Source organism: Ascaphus truei, chromosome 17, assembly GCF_040206685.1.
Source record: "Ascaphus truei isolate aAscTru1 chromosome 17, aAscTru1.hap1, whole genome shotgun sequence".
Lineage (NCBI taxonomy): Eukaryota > Metazoa > Chordata > Amphibia > Anura > Ascaphidae > Ascaphus > Ascaphus truei.
Window position 1 is genome coordinate 31,264,819 of NC_134499.1, and position 20,844 is coordinate 31,285,662.

Genomic DNA, 20,844 nt, shown 5'->3' on the forward strand with positions numbered 1-20,844 from the left:
CTTTCCCCTCCCGCCTCCCCCTCACACTTTCCCCTCCCACCTCCCGCCTCACACTTTCCCCTCCCACCTCACACTTTCCCCTTCCCCCACCTCACACTTTCCCCTTCCCCCCCACCTCACACTTTCCCCTCCCCCTCACCCCCACCTCACACTTTTCCCCTCCCCCTCACCCCCACCTCACACTTTTCTCCTCCCCCCTCGCCCCCACCTCACACTTTTCCCCTCCCCCCTCACCCCCACCTCACACTTTTCCCCTCCCCCCTCACCCCCACCTCACACTTTTCCCCTCCCCCCTCGCCCCCACCTCACACTTTTCCCCTCCCCCTCGCCCCCACCTCACACTTTTCCCCTCCCCCTCGCCCCCACCTCACACTTTTCCCCTCCCCCCTCGCCCCCACCTCACACTTTTCCCCTCCCCCCTCGCCCCCACCTCACACTTTTCCCCTCCTCCCTCGCCCCCACCTCACACTTTTCCCCTCCCCCTCGCCCCCACCTCACACTTTTCCCCTCCCCCCTCGCCCCCACCTCACACTTTTCCCCTCCCCCCTAGCCCCCACCTCACACTTTTCCCCTCCCCCTCGCCCCCACCTCACACTTTTCCCTCCCCCCTCGCCCCCACCTCAGACTTTCCCCTCCCCTCTTCCACTTTCCCCTCCCCCCTCACCTCACACTTTCCCCTCCCCCTCCTCACACTTTCCCCTTTCCCCTCCCTCACACTTTCCCCTCCCCCCTCACCTCACACTTTCCACTCCCCCCTCACATCACACTTTCCCCTCCCCGCTCACCTCGCATTTTCGCCTCCCCCCCTCATCTCACACCTCCCCCCCTCCTCCCCATTCCCCCCCTCCTCCCCATTCCCCCTCTCCTCCCCATTCCCCCTCCTCCCCATTCCCCCCCCTCCTCCCCATTCCCCCCCTCCTCATTCCCCCCCTTCACACTTCCCCTCCCCCCTCCCCCTCCCACTTCCCCTCCCCCTGACCTCACACTTTCCCCTCCCCCACCTCACACTTTCCCCACCCCCACCTCACACTTTCCCCACCCCCACCTCACACTTTCCCTTCCCCCCTCCCCCACTCTTCACCCCTCCTCCGCTCTTCACCCCCTCCCCCCTCCTCCACCCCTCCCCCCTCCTCCCCCCTCCTCCACCCCCTCCCCCCTTCCCCCTTCACCCACCCTCCCCTCCTCCACCCCTCCCCCTTCCCTCTTCCCCCACCCTAACCTCCCCACTTCCCCCACCCTCCCCTCCCCCCTTCACCCACCCTCCCCTCCCCCCTTCACCCACCCTCCCCTCCCCCTTCACCCACCCTCCCCCCTCTCCCCTTCACCCACCCTCCCCCCTCTCCCCTTCACAGACCCTACCCTCCCCCATCCCCCTTCAACTCCCCTCCCCCCTAACGCCCCTCTCCCCCCTTCACCCACCCTCCCCCTTCCCCTCCACCCCCCTCCCTCCCCCCTCCATCCCCCCTTCACCCACCCTCCCCTCCCCCCCTTCACCCACCCCTCCCCCCCTTCATCCCCCTCCCCCCCTTCACCCCCCTCCCCCCCCTTCACCCCCCTCCCCCCTTCCCCCCTCCCCCCCTCCCCCCCTTCCCCCCCTTCACCCCCCCTTCCCCCCCTTCACCCCCCTCTCCCCCCCTTCCCCCCCCTTCCCCCCCCCCTCCCCTCCCCCCTCCCCTCCTCTTCCCCCCCCTCCCCTCCTCTTCCCCCCCCTTTCACCCCCTCCCCCAATGTGCATGCAGTACCCACATGCGTCCAGCAGGCAGCGCTGCGCAGTCACTTTCCATAGGGAGTGGGCGGAGCCTCTATCCACGTGTCGGGCATTTAATTTAAAGAGACATCAGCCTGCAAAGAGCAGTGGAGTCAAACTGACAGCCCACTGCCTGCAGTAGGGAGAAAAGGAGAAAATACTGGAGAAGCAACAGGGGACCAGAGCATCCCCTGGGGACCTGGATAGTGCTGTTGAGGGTAGGCTGGATTGTCTAAGGAAGACTTTATATTCTGCACATATACTTAAAGATATCCAATAACTACCAACAGCGATAAGAAGATACAGATGTGTATGTTCAGAGCAGAGATCCTGATCACTGAACATTGATGGTTTCTGTTATATTTAGTCTGGATGCTGTGGAGTGAGAGGCGGATATAAAACAAGGAGACATCTTCCTGGAAAGCTAATTAAAGAGCAGCTTCTCTGTCCCAAAGTGTCAGCTGAAAATATCTCGGTATATAATCTCTGAGATCTGATACACATCACACAAGTGAAGGGTGTGACAGAAGAACTTTAGGAAAGGGGTTGTTAAAGGTAACTTTACACACCCTCTGTGAATTTATCTTTGCGATAGAAACAAAAGCCAAATCAGCACCAGGAAAGTTAAATGGCTCTGCACCACAACGCATGAACCCCAAGATGTGATTTACAGGGGCAAGGGGTCTGCAGGATGTATGGGAGAGATATAAAGAACCCTGACACTGAGATCAGCAAACCCCCAAAAGTATCAGCCCCACTCCTCCCACTGCTGGGGTGAGAAGTGGAAGGGACCATGCAACTGTGAGTGCTGCAAAACCTCATCTCCTGTCACCCCTGAGAATTCCTAGTGTGCAGGGCAGGATTCCTGACATGCAGCACAAGGGCATCACCTTAATCTTGTTCCTGGAATGGACGATCCAGGTGCACACTGACTCAGGTAAGGCATGGTCTCAAACCCACTTCAGAGCTGGTGCAGACTGGTCAGGGAGTGTATCAGGGGTCACGACCCTCATTCATGAATTAACCCCATTGCTGCCAGCGGACCAGCAACTCATTGTACCCCCTGCTCCCTGACAGCAAATAGGTTAAGAAACTATCATTACTTGTTGATTTAAGGGGCTGAAGTTATATAGACATACTTGATATCTCTCGATAGTAATCTCATGAGCAGGCCCCTCATTGCCTCTTTGTGCATGTCTTTCCTTATTTGTATGTAACTGTCTGTCGTATACTGTACATAATTCTGTAACCCCTTTGTGCCGCGCTGCGGAATATGTTGGTGCTTTACAAATACATTTATAATCATATACTCTGTATATTGAGCGATATAGACATACTCTGTATAGTGAGCGATATAGACATACTCTGTATACTGAGGGATATATACATACTCTGTATACTGAGGGATATATACATACTCGGTATACTGAGGGATATATACATACTCTGTATACTGAGGGATATATACATACTCTGTATACTGAGGGATATAGACATACTTGGTATACTGAGGGATATTTACATACTCGTATACTGAGGGATATATACATACTGTGTATACTGAGGGATATAGACATACTTGGTATACTGAGGGATATTTACATACTCGTATACTGAGGGATATATACATACTCTGTATACTGAGGGATATATATTCTAAGGATCTGATCCTGACTCCTGATTATAATGACTAGCCCAATAGGAAGTGAAACACTTTAGATAAAAATCTCTATAGAAAGTATTATCCCATCAGCGGGCACACGATGTGTGAGAGGGCGATGTACAGTTTTAGGATATCTTGTACATTATTTAACAGCAGCATTGTGTCCAAATGACTGGAGGATTTTACTGCACAAAAAGGAAAAGTTAAAAGTAATTTCTGTGTTTGGACCGAAAAAGTGATACCTGGAAGCTGGAGTTTCCTGACCTCATTTGACCACTGAAAGCATCTTTTCAAGCTCTCAGATGTGAGGACAACGTCACAGCCTCAATCCCAGGGAGGGTTGGGAGGAGGCAGAACACCTAACGATGACATTGGACTTTTATCTGTGTCACGTGTTCTGTGGCATTGTTTTATTGTAGTCACTGTCTCACATATTAACCCCAAGCCAGTCATTCTAAGTGACACAGGGCAGATGTATGTATGTATGTATGTATATCTTTATTTATATAGCACCATTTATGTACATAGCGCTTCACAGCAGTAATACATTCCATTATAATATAACACATAATGGGAATAAGCGCTTGAATCATAAAAGTAATACTAGGGAAAGGAGTCCCTGCCCCGAAGAGCTTACAATCTAAGTGATAAGTAGAAAGAACGTACAGAGACAGTAGGTGGGTGGTCTGGTAAGTGCGTCTGCAAGGGGCCAAGGTCTTTAGCGCCTCTCCCAACCGCAGGGCACCTCCCCCGCAGCGTGTCCTCAGTGCCTCTCCCAGCCGCAGGGCACCTCCGCCGCAGCATGTCCTCAGTGCCTCTCCCAGCCGCAGGGCACCTCCGCCGCAGCATGTCCTCAGCGCCTCTCCCAGCCACAGGGCACCTCCCCCGCAGCATGTCCTCAGCGCCTCTCCCAGCCGCAGGGCACCTCCGCCGCAGCATGTCCTCAGCGCCTCTCCCAGCCGCAGGGCACCTCTGCCGCAGCATGTCCTCAGCGCCTCTACCAGCCGCAGGGCACCTCCGCCGCAGCATGTCAGCACCTCTCCCAGCCGCAGGGCATCTCCGCCACAGCATGTCAGCACCTCTCCCAGCCGCAGGGCACCTCCCCCGCAGCATGTCCTCAGCGCCTCTCCCAACCGCAGGGCACCTCCCCCGCAGCATGTCCTCAGCATCTCTCCAAGCCGCAGGGCACCTCCCCCGCAGCATGTCCTCAGTGCCTCTCCCAGCCGCAGGGCACCTCCCCCGCAGCATGTCCTCAGCGCCTCTCCCAGCCGCAGGGCACCTCCCCCGCAGCATGTCCTCAGCGCCTCTCCCAGCCGCAGGGCACCTCCCCCGCAGCGCCTCTCCCAACCGCAGGGCACCTCCCCCGCAGCATGTCCTCAGTGCCTCTCCCAGCCGCAGGGCACCTCCCCCGCAGCATGTCCTCAGCGCCTCTCCCAGCCGCAGGGCACCTCCCCCGCAGCGCCTCTCCCAACCGTAGGGCACCTCCCCCCCAGCATGTCCTCAGTGCCTCTCCCAGCCGCAGGGCACCTCCCCCGCAGCATGTCCTCAGCGCCTCTCCCAGCCGCAGGGCACCTCCCCCGCAGCGCCTCTCCCAACCGCAGGGCACCTCCCCCGCAGCATGTCCTCAGCACCTCTCCCAGCCGCAGGGCACCTCCCCCGCAGCATGTCCTCAGCGCCTCTCCCAGCCGCAGGGCACCTCCCCCGCAGCATGTCCTCAGCGCCTCTCCCAGCCGCAGGGCACCTCCCCCGCAGCATCTCCTCAGCGCCTCTCCCAGCCGCAGGGCACCTCCCCCGCAGCATCTCCTCAGCGCCTCTCCCAACCGCAGGGCACCTCCCCGGCAGCATGTCCTCAGCACCTCTCCCAGCCGCAGGGCACCTCCACCGCAGCATGTCCTCAGTGCGTCTCCCAGCCGCAGGGCACCTCCCCCGCAGCATGTCCTCAGCACCTCTCCCAGCCACAGGGCACCTCCCCCGCAGCATGTCCTCAGAGCCTCTCCCAGCTGCAGGGCACCTCCCCCGCAGCATGTCCTCAGCACCTCCCCCGCAGCATGTCCTCAGCACCTCTCCCAGCCGCAGGGCACCTCCCCCGCAGCATGTCCTCAGCGCCTCTCCCAGCCGCAGGGCACCTCCCCCGCAGCATGTCCTCAGCGCCTGTCCCAGCCGCAGGGCGCCTCCCCCGCAGCATGTCCTCAGCGCCTCTCCCAGCCGCAGGGCACCTCCCCGGCAGCATGTCCTCAGCGCCTCTCCCAGCCGCAGGGCACCTCCCTCGCAGCGTGTCCTCAGCGCCTCTCCCAGCCGCAGGGCACCTCCCCCGCAGCATGTCCTCACTGCCTCTCCCAGCCGCAGGGCACCTCCCCCGCAGCATGTCCTCAGCGCCTCTCCCAGCCGCAGGGCACCTCCACCATAGCATGTCCTCAGCGCCTCTCCCAGCCGCAGGGCACCTCCCCGGCAGCATGTCCTCAGCACCTCTCCCAACCGCAGGGCACCTCCCCCGCAGCATGTCCTCAGCGCCTCTCCCAGCCGCAGGGCACCTCCCCGGCAGCATGTCCTCAGCGCCTCTCCCAACCGCAGGGCACCTCCCCCGCAGCATGTCCTCACCGCCTCTCCCAGCACCAGGGCACCTCCCCCACAGCATGTCCTCAGCGCCTCTCCCAACCGCAGGGCACCTCCCTCGCAGCATCTCCTCAGCGCCTCTCCCAGCCGCAGGGCACCTCCCCCGCAGCATGTCCTCAGCGCCTCTCCCAACCGCAGGGCACCTCCCACGCAGCATGTCCTCAGCGCCTCTCCCAGCCGCAGGGCACCTCCCCCACAGCATGTCCTCAGCGCCTCTCCCAACCGCAGGGCACCTCCCCCGCAGCATGTCCTCAGCGCCTCTCCCAACCGCAGGGCACCTCCACCATAGCATGTCCTCAGCGCCTCTCCCAACCGCAGGGCACCTCCTCGCAGCATGTCCTCACCGCCTCTCCCAACCGCAGGGCACCTCCCCCGCAGCATGTCCTCAGCGCCTCTCCCAGCCGCAGGGCACCTCCACCGCAGCATGTCCTCAGCACCTCTCCCAGCCGCAGGGCACCTCCCCCGCAGCATGTCCTCAGCGCCTCTCCCAGCCGCAGGGCACCTCCCCCGCAGCATGTCCTCAGCGCCTCTCCCAGCAGCAGGGCACCTCCACCGCAGCATGTCCTCAGTGCCTCTCCCAGCCGCAGGGCACCACCCCCGCAGCATGTCCTCAGCACCTCTCCCAGCCGCAGGGCACCTCCCCCGCAGCATGTCCTCAGCGCCTCTCCCAGCCACAGGGCACCTCCCCCGCAGCATGTCCTCAGCGCCTCCCCCGCAGCATGTCCACAGCGCCTCTCCCAACAGCAGGGCACCTCCACCGCAGCATGTCCTCAGTGCCTCTCCCAGCCGCAGGGCACCTCCCCCGCAGCATGTCCTCAGTGCCTCTCCCAGCCGCAGGGCACCTCCACCGCAGCATGTCCTCAGCGCCTCTCCCAGCCGCAGGGCACCTCCCCACGCAGCATGTCCTCAGCGCCTCTCCCAGCCGCAGGGCACCTCCCCCGCAGCATGTCCTCAGCGCCTCTCCCAGCCGCAGGGCACCTCCCCCGCAGCATGTCCTCAGCGCCTCTCCCAGCCGCAGGGCACCTCCACCGCAGCATGTCCTCAGCGCCTCTACCAGCCGCAGGGCACCTCCCCGGCAGCGTATCCTCAGCGCCTCTACCAGCCGCAGGGCACCTCCCCCGCAGCATGTCCTCAGCGCCTCTACCAGCCACAGGGCACCTCCCCCGCAGCATGTCCTCAGCGCCTCTACCAGCCGCAGGGCATCTCCCTGGCAGCATGTCCTCAGCGCCTCTTCCAGCCGCAGGGCGCCTCCCCCACAGCATGTCCTCAGCGCCTCTCCCAGCCGCAGGGCACCTCCCCCGCAGCGTGTCCTCAGTGCCTCTCCCAGCCGCAGGGCACCTCACCCGCAGCGTGTCCTCAGCGCCTCTCCCAGCCGCAGGGCACCTCCCCCGCAGCGTGTCCTCGGCGCCTCTCCCAGCCGCAGGGCACCTCCCCCGCAGCATGTCCTCAGCACCTCTCCCAACCGCAGGGCATCTCCGCCGCAGCATGTCAGCGCCTCTCCCAGCCGCAGGGCACCTCCCCCGCAGCATGTCCTCAGCGCCTCCCCCGCAGCATGTCCTCAGCGCCTCTCCCAGCCGCAGGGCACCTCCCCCGCAGCATGTCCTCAGCGCCTCTTCCAACCTCAGAGCACCTCCCCCGCAGCATGTCCTCAGCGCCTCTCCCAGCCGCAGGGCACCTCCCCCGCAGCATGTCCTCAGCACCTCTCCCAGCCGCAGGACACCTCCCCCGCAGCATGTCCTCAGCGCCTCTCCCAGCCGCAGGGCACCTCCCCCGCAGCATGTCCTCAGTGCCTCTCCCAGCCGCAGGGCACCTCCCCCGCAGCATGTCCTCAGCGCCTCTCCCAGCCGCAGGGCACCTCCCCCGCAGCATGTCCTCAGCGCCTCTTCCAACCTCAGAGCACCTCCCCCGCAGCATGTCCTCAGCACCTCTCCCAGCCACAGGGCACCTCCCCCGCAGCATGTCCTCAGCGCCTCTCCCAGCCGCAGGGCACCTCCCCCGCAGCATGTCCTCAGCGCCTCTCCCAGCCGCAGGGCACCTCCACCGCAGCATGTCCTCAGTGCCTCTCCCAGCCGCAGGACACCTCCCCCGCAGCATGTCTTTAGCGCCTCTCCCAGCCCCAGGGCACCTCCCCCGCAGCATGTCCTCAGCGCCTCTTCCAGCCGCAGGGCACCTCCCCCGCAGCATGTCCTCAGCGCCTCTCCCAGCCGCAGGGCACCTCCACCGCAGCATGTCCTCAGTGCCTCTCCCAGCCGCAGGGCACCTCCCCCGCAGCATGTCCTCAGCGCCTCTCCCAACCGCAGGGCACCTCCCCCGCAGCATGTCCTCAGCGCCTCTCCCAGCCGCAGGGCACCTCCCCCGCAGCATGTCCTCAGCGCCTCCCCCAGCTACAGAGCACCTCCCCCGCAGCATGTCCCCAGCGCCTCTCCCAGCCGTAGGGCATCTCCCCCGCAGCATGTCAGCGCCTCTCCCAACCGCAGGGCACCTCCCCCGCAGCATGTCCTCAGCGCCTCTCCCAGCCACAGGACACCTCCCCCGCAGCATGTCCTCAGCACCTCCCCCGCAGCATGTCCTCAGCGCCTCTCCCAGCCGCAGGGCACCTCCCCCGCAGCATGTCCTCAGCGCCTCTTCCAACCTCAGGGCACCTCCCCCGCAGCATGTCCTTAGCGCCTCGCAGCCGCAGGACACCTCCCCCACAGCATGTCCTCACCACGCCTCTCCCAGCCGCAGGACACCTCCCCCGCAGCATGTCCTCAGCGCCTCTCCCAGCCGCAGGGCACCTCCCCCGCAGCATGTCCTCAGCGCCTGTCCCAGCCGCAGGGCGCCTCCCCCGCAGCATGTCCTCAGCGCCTTTCCCAGCCGCAGGGCACCTCCCCGGCAGCATGTCCTCAGCGCCTCTCCCAGCCGCAGGGCACCTCCCTCGCAGCGTGTCCTCAGCGCCTCTCCCAGCCGCAGGGCACCTCCCCCGCAGCATGTCCTCACTGCCTCTCCCAGCCGCAGGGCACCTCCCCCGCAGCATGTCCTCAGCGCCTCTCCCAGCCGCAGGGCACCTCCACCATAGCATGTCCTCAGCGCCTCTCCCAGCCGCAGGGCACCTCCCCGGCAGCATGTCCTCAGCACCTCTCCCAACCGCAGGGCACCTCCCCCGCAGCATGTCCTCAGCGCCTCTCCCAGCCGCAGGGCACCTCCCCGGCAGCATGTCCTCAGCGCCTCTCCCAACCGCAGGGCACCTCCCCCGCAGCATGTCCTCACCGCCTCTCCCAGCACCAGGGCACCTCCCCCACAGCATGTCCTCAGCGCCTCTCCCAACCGCAGGGCACCTCCCTCGCAGCATCTCCTCAGCGCCTCTCCCAGCCGCAGGGCACCTCCCCCGCAGCATGTCCTCAGCGCCTCTCCCAACCGCAGGGCACCTCCCACGCAGCATGTCCTCAGCGCCTCTCCCAGCCGCAGGGCACCTCCCCCACAGCATGTCCTCAGCGCCTCTCCCAACCGCAGGGCACCTCCCCCGCAGCATGTCCTCAGCGCCTCTCCCAACCGCAGGGCACCTCCACCATAGCATGTCCTCAGCGCCTCTCCCAACTGCAGGGCACCTCCCCCGCAGCATGTCCTCACCGCCTCTCCCACCCGCAGGGCACCTCCCCCGCAGCATCTCCTCAGCGCCTCTCCCAACCGCAGGGCACCTCCCCCGCAGCATGTCCTCAGCGCCTCTCCCAGCCGCAGGGCACCTCCACCGCAGCATGTCCTCAGCACCTCTCCCAGCCGCAGGGCACCTCCCCCGCAGCATGTCCTCAGCGCCTCTCCCAGCCGCAGGGCACCTCCCCCGCAGCATGTCCTCAGCACCTCTCCCAGCAGCAGGGCACCTCCACCGCAGCATGTCCTCAGTGCCTCTCCCAGCCGCAGGGCACCTCCCCCGCAGCATGTCCTCAGCACCTCTCCCAGCCGCAGGGCACCTCCCCCGCAGCATGTCCTCAGCGCCTCTCCCAGCCACAGGGCACCTCCCCCGCAGCATGTCCTCAGCGCCTCCCCCGCAGCATGTCCACAGCGCCTCTCCCAGCAGCAGGGCACCTCCACCGCAGCATGTCCTCAGTGCCTCTCCCAGCCGCAGGGCACCTCCCCCGCAGCATGTCCTCAGTGCCTCTCCCAGCCGCAGGGCACCTCCCCCGCAGCATGTCCTCAGCGCCTCTCCCAGCCGCAGGGCACCTCCCCACGCAGCATGTCCTCAGCGCCTCTCCCAGCCGCAGGGCACCTCCCCCGCAGCATGTCCTCAGCGCCTCTCCCAGCCGCAGGGCACCTCCCCCGCAGCATGTCCTCAGCGCCTCTCCCAGCCGCAGGGCACCTCCCCCGCAGCATGTCCTCAGCGCCTCTCCCAGCCGCAGGGCACCTCCACCGCAGCATGTCCTCAGCGCCTCTACCAGCCGCAGGGCACCTCCCCGGCAGCGTATCCTCAGCGCCTCTACCAGCCGCAGGGCACCTCCCCCGCAGCATGTCCTCAGCGCCTCTACCAGCCACAGGGCACCTCCCCCGCAGCATGTCCTCAGCGCCTCTACCAGCCGCAGGGCACCTCCCTGGCAGCATGTCCTCAGCGCCTCTTCCAGCCGCAGGACGCCTCCCCCACAGCATGTCCTCAGCGCCTCTCCCAGCCGCAGGGCACCTCCCCCGCAGCGTGTCCTCAGTGCCTCTCCCAGCCGCAGGGCACCTCACCCGCAGCGTGTCCTCAGCGCCTCTCCCAGCCGCAGGGCACCTCCCCCGCAGCGTGTCCTCGGCGCCTCTCCCAGCCGCAGGGCACCTCCCCCGCAGCATGTCCTCAGCACCTCTCCCAACCGCAGGGCATCTCCGCCGCAGCATGTCAGCGCCTCTCCCAGCCGCAGGGCACCTCCCCCGCAGCATGTCCTCAGCGCCTCCCCCGCAGCATGTCCTCAGCGCCTCTCCCAGCCGCAGGGCACCTCCCCCGCAGCATGTCCTCAGCGCCTCTTCCAACCTCAGAGCACCTCCCCCGCAGCATGTCCTCAGCGCCTCTCCCAGCCGCAGGGCACCTCCCCCGCAGCATGTCCTCAGCACCTCTCCCAGCCGCAGGACACCTCCCCCGCAGCATGTCCTCAGCGCCTCTCCCAGCCGCAGGGCACCTCCCCCGCAGCATGTCCTCAGCGCCTCTCCCAGCCGCAGGGCACCTCCCCCGCAGCATGTCCTCAGCGCCTCTCCCAGCCGCAGGGCACCTCCCCCGCAGCATGTCCTCAGCGCCTCTTCCAACCTCAGAGCACCTCCCCCGCAGCATGTCCTCAGCACCTCTCCCAGCCACAGGGCACCTCCCCCGCAGCATGTCCTCAGCGCCTCTCCCAGCCGCAGGGCACCTCCCCCGCAGCATGTCCTCAGCGCCTCTCCCAGCCGCAGGGCACCTCCACCGCAGCATGTCCTCAGTGCCTCTCCCAGCCGCAGGACACCTCCCCCGCAGCATGTCTTTAGCGCCTCTCCCAGCCCCAGGGCACCTCCCCCGCAGCATGTCCTCAGCGCCTCTTCCAGCCGCAGGGCACCTCCCCCGCAGCATGTCCTCAGCGCCTCTCCCAGCCGCAGGGCACCTCCACCGCAGCATGTCCTCAGTGCCTCTCCCAGCCGCAGGGCACCTCCCCCGCAGCATGTCCTCAGCGCCTCTCCCAACCGCAGGGCACCTCCCCCGCAGCATGTCCTCAGCGCCTCTCCCAGCCGCAGGGCACCTCCCCCGCAGCATGTCCTCAGCGCCTCCCCCAGCTACAGAGCACCTCCCCCGCAGCATGTCCCCAGCGCCTCTCCCAGCCGTAGGGCATCTCCCCCGCAGCATGTCAGCGCCTCTCCCAACCGCAGGGCACCTCCCCCGCAGCATGTCCTCAGCGCCTCTCCCAGCCACAGGACACCTCCCCCGCAGCATGTCCTCAGCACCTCCCCCGCAGCATGTCCTCAGCGCCTCTCCCAGCCGCAGGGCACCTCCCCCGCAGCATGTCCTCAGCGCCTCTTCCAACCTCAGGGCACCTCCCCCGCAGCATGTCCTTAGCGCCTCGCAGCCGCAGGACACCTCCCCCACAGCATGTCCTCACCACGCCTCTCCCAGCCGCAGGACACCTCCCCCGCAGCATGTCCTCAGCGCCTCTCCCAGCCGCAGGGCACCTCCCCCGCAGCATGTCCTCAGCGCCTCTCCCAACCGCAGGGCACCTCCCCCGCAGCATGTCCTCAGCGCCTCTTCCAACTGCAGGGCACCTCCCCCGCAGCATGTCCTCAGCACCTCTCCCAGCCGCAGGGCACCTCCCCCGCAGCATCTCCTCAGCGCCTCTCCCAACCGCAGGGCACCTCCCCCGCAGCATGTCCTCGGCGCCTCTCCCAGCCGCAGGGCACCTCCCCCACAGCATGTCCTTAGCGCCTCTCCCAGCCGCAGGGCACCTCCCCCGCAGCATGTCCTCAGCATCTCTCCCAGCCGCAGGGCACCTCCCCCGCAGCATGTCCTCAGCGCCTCTCCCAGCCGCAGGGCACCTCCCCCGCAGCATGTCCTCAGCGCCTCTCCCAGCCGCAGGGCACCTCCACCACAGCATGTCCTCAGCGCCTCTCCCAGCCGCAGGGCATCTCCCCCACAGCATGTCAGCGCCTCTCCCAGCCGCAGGGCATCTCCGCCGCAGCATGTCCTCAGCGCCTCTCCCAGCCACAGGGCACCTCCCCCGCAGCATGTCCTCAGCGCCTGTCCCAGCCGCAGGGCGCCTCCCCCGCAGCATGTCCTCAGCGCCTCTCCCAGCCGCAGGGCACCTCCCCCGCAGCATGTCCTCAGCGCCTCTCCCAACTGCAGGGCACCTCCCCCCCAGCATGTCCTCAGCGCCTCTCCCAGCGCAGGGCACCTCCCCCGCAGCATGTCCTCAGCACCTCCCCCGCAGCATGTCCTCAGCGCCTCTCCCAGCCGCAGGGCACCTCCCCCGCAGCATGTCCTCAGTGCCTCTCCCAGCCGCAGGGCACCTCCCCCGCAGCATCTCCTCAGCGCCTCTCCCAACCGCAGGGCACCTCCCCCGCAGCATGTCCTCAGTGCCTCTCCCAGCCGCAGGGCACCTCCCCCGCAGCATCTCCTCAGCGCCTCTCCCAACCGCAGGGCACCTCCCCGGCAGCATGTCCTCAGCGCCTCTCCCAGCCGCAGGGCACCTCCCCCGCAGCATGTCCTCATCGCCTCTCCCAGCCGCAGGGCACCTCCCTTTAATACTAGTTGCTTATGCAGCTATGGCTAGTTTTAAACACTGGAACTCACGTGTGTGCGTTACGGAAATGTAAATATATGGTACAGATGTTATAAACACTTGCAACATGTTGAAACATAGTATATATTAAGTCTTTAAATGCATCTAAAATCACATTACAATAAGCTCTGAATGTTTTCCGACTGGTTCACGTTGGATAGTTAAACTGCCCGGGTATAGGCACTGCCGCCACGTTCTGCGGAATGATAACGCAGAGACATTTTTTTTAAAGGTTTTTATTGATACATTTAACTTTCTCTTACATTCTCCGGCCGGCGACATCTACCCCCTGCATGGTCCCGTGAAATGGCTCCTCAACAGCAAAAGGCATTGCGTTGCCATGACGTTACGTCGCAGCGCCATGAGGCATCACGTTGTCATGGCAAAGTGACGCTGCGACATCATCATGTCGTCCTGGCAACGCGACGCCATTTGCTGTCGCGGAGCCATTTTTACGGGACCATGCATGGGGGAGATGCCGCCCAAGAAGTCAGTGAAGACCACGGGTCGGACCGGTGCCCCTCCCCTGCCGCCGTCCTCTGCCGCCCTGCACAGCTCCCGCCGTCAAACTCCTCTGACTGCCGCCCTGGCGGTCCTCCGTCGTTTTCTCACGCCGCCTCCCAGTTTGCGCATCTCGCCCCGAGATTTGAAAGCTAAACCAATGGCCTGGAGCCTGGTTAGCGTCACCAGTAGTCTCTGGGTCAAATCGGCAGCGGTGGCGACCCTACGTTTGGGGTCTTGCTGACCATGTGCCTTCTCTGCATGTTTTGTTTCCTATCTTTCTGCAGCACTATAAATTCCAGTGCATGTTTTATTTGTTAGTTACAGGATTAAAGCAGGGGGTCTCCGGAGCTGAACGGTGCTCATGTCCCAGTTGGCTCCCCGTGCTGTAGGTGATCTGATACCATTTCTTTAAATCAGACAGGTGTAAGTATTTTGGACTGAGGACTGGGGGAATAAATGATTATTTTCTCATTAGAATTGACGGGATATCTGTAGGTCGCCCGTTTGTCTTTACACCCACGTCTGGATGGGGGGCAACTGCTCTGTAAAGACTGGGTAGGAGACTTCAGAACGACAGGTGCAGAATAACCCTTTCAGCGCCAGAGTTGGTATGCATCCCATTGCACCCCACTGCATTACTGAAGAGGTCATGCCCTTGATTCTATATTACAGCACTGCCGGTCCTATCACTGGCCCATATCTGTGCAGGAGTTTAGGGATGTTAAACACACAGTAATATAATGAGATGCAGCAAGTTCCGTGTCTGCTCTGCATTGTCTGCACTTTGTCCCGTGGTACCTGTAGTAATAAAAAGAACCACGTGGAAATGTATCTGTCTAAAGGCCTGAAAGTCTCTCACTAGAGATCTGTATAGAGAGAGTCTGTAAATGCCTGTACGCCCCGAAATAAATGAAACACTACAGCACTTATTCCCTCGCATGCTGTCTCTGTAAGTTTCCCAACATACCACTTAGATTGTAAGCTCTCCGCGGCAGGGATTTCCTTCCCTATGTCTGACTTTGTTACGCTTATTGCATTATAATTCCTTGTACTCTATTGTCTTTGTAAAGCACTGAGTACACTCTGTTGGCGCGATATAAATAAGGATATATATATATATACATATATACATACATGCATACAAACATAAAATGTGTGCGTGGCCAAGTAAACCTTTCTCTTTCTTTAATACGCAGATCCCACCCTTAATATGCAGTACCCCATCGCAATGTGTCGCTGGCTTCTCGGGCAGTGAAGAGGTTAACACGTCAGGCTGGCACACTGGCTTAGCCGGGTGCTTAGGAGACAGGATGCGGGCTGATTATTGGAGAATGGTTGGTTTCAGCTGCCCGGTGTCAATGAATCATTGCATGCAACAGCAGCTCCAAAAGAGATAATACTACATTCCTGCTGCTCAGCATATTATGAATTATTGAAGATCTCCCCCTGTATTCAAGGCCTTTCAGCTGTGTGCCCCCCTCTTCCTGCGCTTAACCCCTCCCTTCTGTGCCAGGCTTTGAGTATTAGCTGGCATCACGGCCCCATGCATGTGGGATGCATTGTCTGCAACAAGGCATCAAAGTAGTCATCATAATATATGGTATTTATATAGCGCCTTGCAATTCCAAGGCACTTTAGAGTTGTACTTCAGAAGCATTTGTGCAGCCACCTCTGGTGTGGAATGTTGCAGCGCATACAGTGGCTGGCACGCCTGGCTGCACCGTCGATATTAGACGTAGACAGTGACAGGCTGGAATGAAACCAACAAGCGTGTGTATTCCAGATCACAGGATGCCTCATGGAACAAAGCAATGGAGGAGACCTATTATCTAAATCAGGTCCCCAAGGGCCACCAACAGGTCAGGTTTTTAGGACATCGCTGCTTCAGCATGTGGTGCAGTCGAAGACTGAGCCACTGATTGAGCCACCTGTGCTGAAGCAAGGATATCCTGACCTGTTGGTAGCCCTTAAGGACTGGAGTTGGTTATCCATGAGCTAAATCCATACCCCACTATGTTCCACTGAGAAGGTAGTGGGTGCATAGGACAGCTTCCAGGCAGAGGTGGTAGAGATTAATGCAGTAAATAATGAAAAAGACCTATAGGAACACAAAATATGGGAACAGACCCAGGGTTATAAGGGAAAATGTAGTCTAATGGGCAATAAGTTATTTATTAGCTGTCAACGTGCACTTATTATTTCTTTTCAGTGAAACAAACTAGTGAACAATTCATTCTACGATTGATTCCATTCTCTTAGAGCACCAAATCCATCGTACACATGTTTTTATTAATTAGCTGAATGAGTCTACTGACCGCTCCAATTCCTACCTGCTGCTCTCTGGAATCGGCCTGATCGCGCTGGCTAAACTTGTACTGGACACGGAAATAAATCTGAATAATTTAGGGGGAAATTGAAAGTTAACACGAGAAAAATCATGGTGCGTTATACAATTATGCAGAGTATCTATTTAACTTACAATTTTCTAAATATAATTTTTCTTGGAGCCAAAATCTGTAGTGTCAACTTGCCAGGAATGGTAATTTTGTGCTTGTTGCTGCCCTCTGACACATGGTGATATCCATTCCCATGTGAGACCTTTTCATTGTAAACAGTTGAGTTGGGGGTCTGTTTTTTAACCCCTTCACTGTGCTCCAGGACTCTGGCTGTGCAGGGACGATCAGTTTTAAGTGGTCGTTGTTGGAGAGTATTTGGGTCTCTATCCAGGAGAAGTTTAACTGTTGGAAAGGGACTTCAAAGGATTCCATATTGCTTTGAATAGCAGCATTTTAAGTTTGATTAGCATAGTGGCTGCACTAAGATACGGTCCGTGGGGGGTGGGCGTAATGAGAGTAGGGGACTCATTGTCATCTGTTTTACTTTAACATCCCAGGTCTGGCTAAGCGGCAGCTCCTCAGGTGCAATGGACACTCCTGTAATCCTCCTGTGGGCAACCTTGCAACAGGCAGGACTCCCCTTACCCTCACCAGCTGTGGAAAGAACATCACAGAACTGTACTGCTTCTACCCGGAGCAGCACCCCTCCCAGCGGGTGCCAGCCACCTGCGGGCACCCCCAGTGCACTAAGTGCAACGCCAACCAGCTGGAGAACTCCCACCTCCCCATTCATATGACGGATGATGTCTTCTCCAGTCCAGCGACCTGGTGGCAATCGGCACAAGGCATCCTCAGGGAAGAGTTAAGACTGGACTTCGAGACGGAATTCTACCTGACTCACGTCATCATGGTCTTCAAGTCCCCTCGCCCCGCTGCCATGGTGCTAGAAAGGTCCCATGACCACGGGCAGACTTGGAGACCCTACAAATACTTTGCCACCAACTGCACGGCCACGTTTGGGCTTCAGGATGACCTCTCGGAGGAGGGATCGGTTTGCACCTCCAGGTACTCAGATGCCTGGCCCTGCACCAGGGGGGAGGTAAGTGATGAGACTGATAGGCCCTTCTTCCATGTGCTGTGAAGTCGCTTCCCAGTGCTGGAGAAGATAGAAGTCCCATTCATTTGAAGAGAGCTGATCTATTCTTCAGAATTGCTAAGCGGTTTCACAAGCTTATGGAGTGGGAACCATCAACTGGGCACTAGGGTTTTAGCCAACATAGGTGCAATTCCAACCATGTAGCCTTTTCAAATGACATAGTTTAATAAAGGAGACTACTAACCCTGAGCATCAGGATTTCTTTAGGAAAAGCAGGATTCAGATGTTGATGGTTGGTTCACTGGTATAGGGATTAGCCGCGGCAGTGACCAGACTTGTTGGTAAAATCCCATAGACCTTTATCTCCATACTAAAGAACGTGTGCTCCTCAACATGCCCCGGCTCTTTGTCTTCACGTCTTGTGTTTGCACATCCATGGGTTTGACATGAAAAGTGTATGTTCTCTATCACTTGTTTTCTGTTCTCTTTCAGTTTCTGATGATCACAATTCTTGTAGGTTAGTTTGTTGGACAGCTAAATGCATCTTGCATAGTCCTTATTGTTAGGGAGATCAGATGTCCCGGTTTAGCCGGGACAGTCCCGGTTTTTAGGCTTCTGTCCAGACTTTTTGGGGTGCTGTCCCGGTTTTCTATCGCGCTGGCCGCGCATGCGGGATCCGCATTTGCCGGTTGCTCATGCGTATGTGCGACTGGCAAGCTCCGATCGCACATGCGCACGAGCAGTAAGTGAGCGCCGACTGCGCATGCGTGACATTTTTCCCGGTTTTTGCAGGGACCAAATTGGTCACCCTACTTATTGTAGTTGGTTGTAAAATGATAGGTGATGCGAGATGTAAAGATGCAATCCCCTCTACTCCCCCATCTGCATTCCTGCCTGCCCCTCATAGTGGGAAGAAATTCCTCCTGAACAACATGGCAGTTAGAATCAAATCAACCTTCAATTCCAGGCTCATGATGTCACTGCCCTCCCTTGGGAGGGAGAGCCAATGAACAAAGGATGAGACCAGCTGAGGATTCTGGGAGAGAAAATAGCAACTACATACTCACTATAGCAGCTTGACAAAGAAGGGTGGGGAGCCGTGTTGGTCCTTAAATGTAGTAAGAAAGAAGGGAGAGAGAGTAGGGGGTATGATACCTTTTATTGAACCCACAAGTAGTTGATATGTTACAAGCTTTCCAACCTCTCAGGGTCCTTCATTGGGTAACCCTGACCCTGAGAGGTTGGAAAGCTTGTAACATATCAACAACGTGTTGGTGCAATAGAAGGTATAAAGGTATAAAGCGTTGGATATGCCATTCGTTGTAAAGTGAAACGACGGATAGTGAGGACTCCCTGTATAATGTTTATCCGCAGTAGGTGGAGCAGAACTCTGGCAGGCTGTCTGCATTTTTGGGGGGGAACAGTCAACTCTTTAAACTTGGTATAAAAAGCAACTAATTTTAAACTGGAATAAAATAAGCAAAGCGACATTTACCATTTCTGTGTCACCCAGAAAACAAAATTCCCAGGAATCTGCCTTCACTAGATACAACTGCAAAGGGACTGGCTGTACCATAAACAGTAAGAGTGGCGGAAAAACCCTTTGTGCACACCCACCCCTCTCACCTCTCAATGCTCCATCATGCTGTTTCCTCCTCTCCTTAGCCCCATCCCCAGGCTCATGACACCTCCTCCTGAATGGCTGCATTACCTAGCAGCAGCCAATCAGGATGAAAGAAGCTGCCCAGCCCCCTAGCAACAGCCCTGCTCTCTCCCCCTCAGGGAAATCCCGCAACCCCACAAGCCGGTAAGGTTACTATGTCCAGAGAGGTAATACCGGACACATACATGTCCAAAGAGGTAATACCGGACACATACATGTCCAAATAGGTAATACCGGACACATACATGTCCACAGAGGTAATACCGGACACATACATGTCCAGAGAGGTAATACCGGACACATACATGCCCAGAGAGGTAATACCAGACACATACATGCCCAGAGAGGTAATACCGGGCACATACATGCCCAGAGAGGTAATACCGGACACATACATGCCCAGAGAGGTAATACCAGACACATACATGTCCAGAGAGGTAATACCGGACACATACATGTCCAGAGAGGTAATACCGGACACATACATGCCCAGAGAGGTAATACCGGACACATACATGTCTAGAGAGGTAATACCGGACACATACATGCCCAGAGAGGTAATACCGGACACATACATGTCCACTATTACCTCTAATTTTTTACTGGACAGTGTCCAAATACAGGACAGTCCGGTTCAATGCTGGAAACCTGGGAGGCTCAATTACACCGATATCAGAGGGGCCGCATTTCTTTTCAATGTGTTGCTGGCCAATCTTACAGAAAAGGAGCTAAAACCCTACAGCAAACCGATGGGACCTTCAGTGAGTGATCTGCTGCGCCCCCATTAAGCTCTCTGCTGCGCCCCCATTAAGCTCTCTGCTGCGCCCCCATTAAGCTCTCTGCTGCCCACTTACCATAAATAGCAGGAGTGTTCAGGAATTTATTGGGTGCTATGAAGGGAGTAAAGTGCTCATTTAGTCTGGAAGCACTTAGACAGGAGGAGCCCAAGAGGAACAAAGACTTTATCATATTTAATGTTTAGAAAAGTAGGCTGAAAAAGTCCCATATAAAGCAGCTCCACAGCTGCCTCTCAAGCTGCCCCAAATAGGAGCAACCCCCCCTCACCCCCTAATCACATTCACAGGCACAGGCATACAGGGGCTGGGATTTCCAATTTATTATTTCGCCTGAAGCGGCAGCTTAGTGATAATAATGCTGCCTTTGAAGTGGGTGAATCTGGTTTGAATTGCGGTGTCAACTCTTCTTGTGACCTAGGAGGGTAAATCACTTTACATCCCTGTGCCTCCCAACCAAAATCCGATAGTAAGCAGGAACACGTTGTGCCTGGAACGTTCTATGTACAACGCTATGTACACCGTCAGTGATTATATTAGGCAAAAAAAACATACCGTTATGATTTTGGGGGACGTGAAATGCTCCCCTGGCAAGAAATGGGTTGCGTCTAAAACCATTTTCAAATCCTTAGGAAGTGTGGGTCTTCTAGTGATAACAGTGTGCAGTGTGAGGGGTTGGGCTCTGTGTCATTTAGTGCCTGTCAAATGTTGCAAAATCATTATCTCATCATTATCTCATCATTATCTCATCATTATCTCATCATTATGTGCTTCAAGTAACTGCTGCATTTAACTCCTATTACTGCACCATGTAGCCCCTCCCACTTAACCATATAACTCCTCCCACTGTACCATATAACCCCTCCCACTGTACCATATAACCCCTCCCACTGCACCATATAACCCCTCCCACTGCACCATATAACCCCTCCCACTGCACATACAACCCCTCCCACTGCACCATATAACCCCTCCCACTGTACCATATAACCCCTCCCACTGCACCATATAACCCCTCCCACTGCACCATATAACCCCTCCCACTGCACCATATAACCCCTCCCACTGCATCATGTAGCCCCTCCCACTGCACCATATAACCCCTCCCACTGCACCATGTAGCCCCTCCCACTGCACCATATAACCCCTCCCACTGCACCATATAACCCCTCCCACTGCACCATATAACCCCT

The 20,844-nt window shown here is 58.9% G+C and overlaps 2 protein-coding genes across 3 annotated transcripts in view; both read left to right on the plus strand.

The window, feature by feature from the left end:
* TMEM43 (transmembrane protein 43) overlaps positions 1 to 20,844 on the plus strand; it is a 268,845-nt gene that overhangs the window by 183,605 nt on the left and 64,396 nt on the right. The window lies entirely within an intron of this gene.
* LOC142468256 (netrin-4-like) overlaps positions 1 to 20,844 on the plus strand; it is a 41,456-nt gene that overhangs the window by 2,286 nt on the left and 18,326 nt on the right. The window contains exons 1-2 of one of the 2 annotated variants that reach the window (XM_075574606.1): positions 1,842 to 2,684; positions 16,656 to 17,197. In XM_075574606.1, coding sequence (XP_075430721.1) covers positions 2,618 to 2,684; positions 16,656 to 17,197 — 609 coding nt within the window. In that variant the 5' untranslated portion in view covers positions 1,842 to 2,617. Of the gene's footprint in view, positions 1 to 1,841; positions 2,685 to 16,655; positions 17,198 to 20,844 lie in introns of those variants that run through there. The other variant, XM_075574607.1, reaches the window with a different exon arrangement.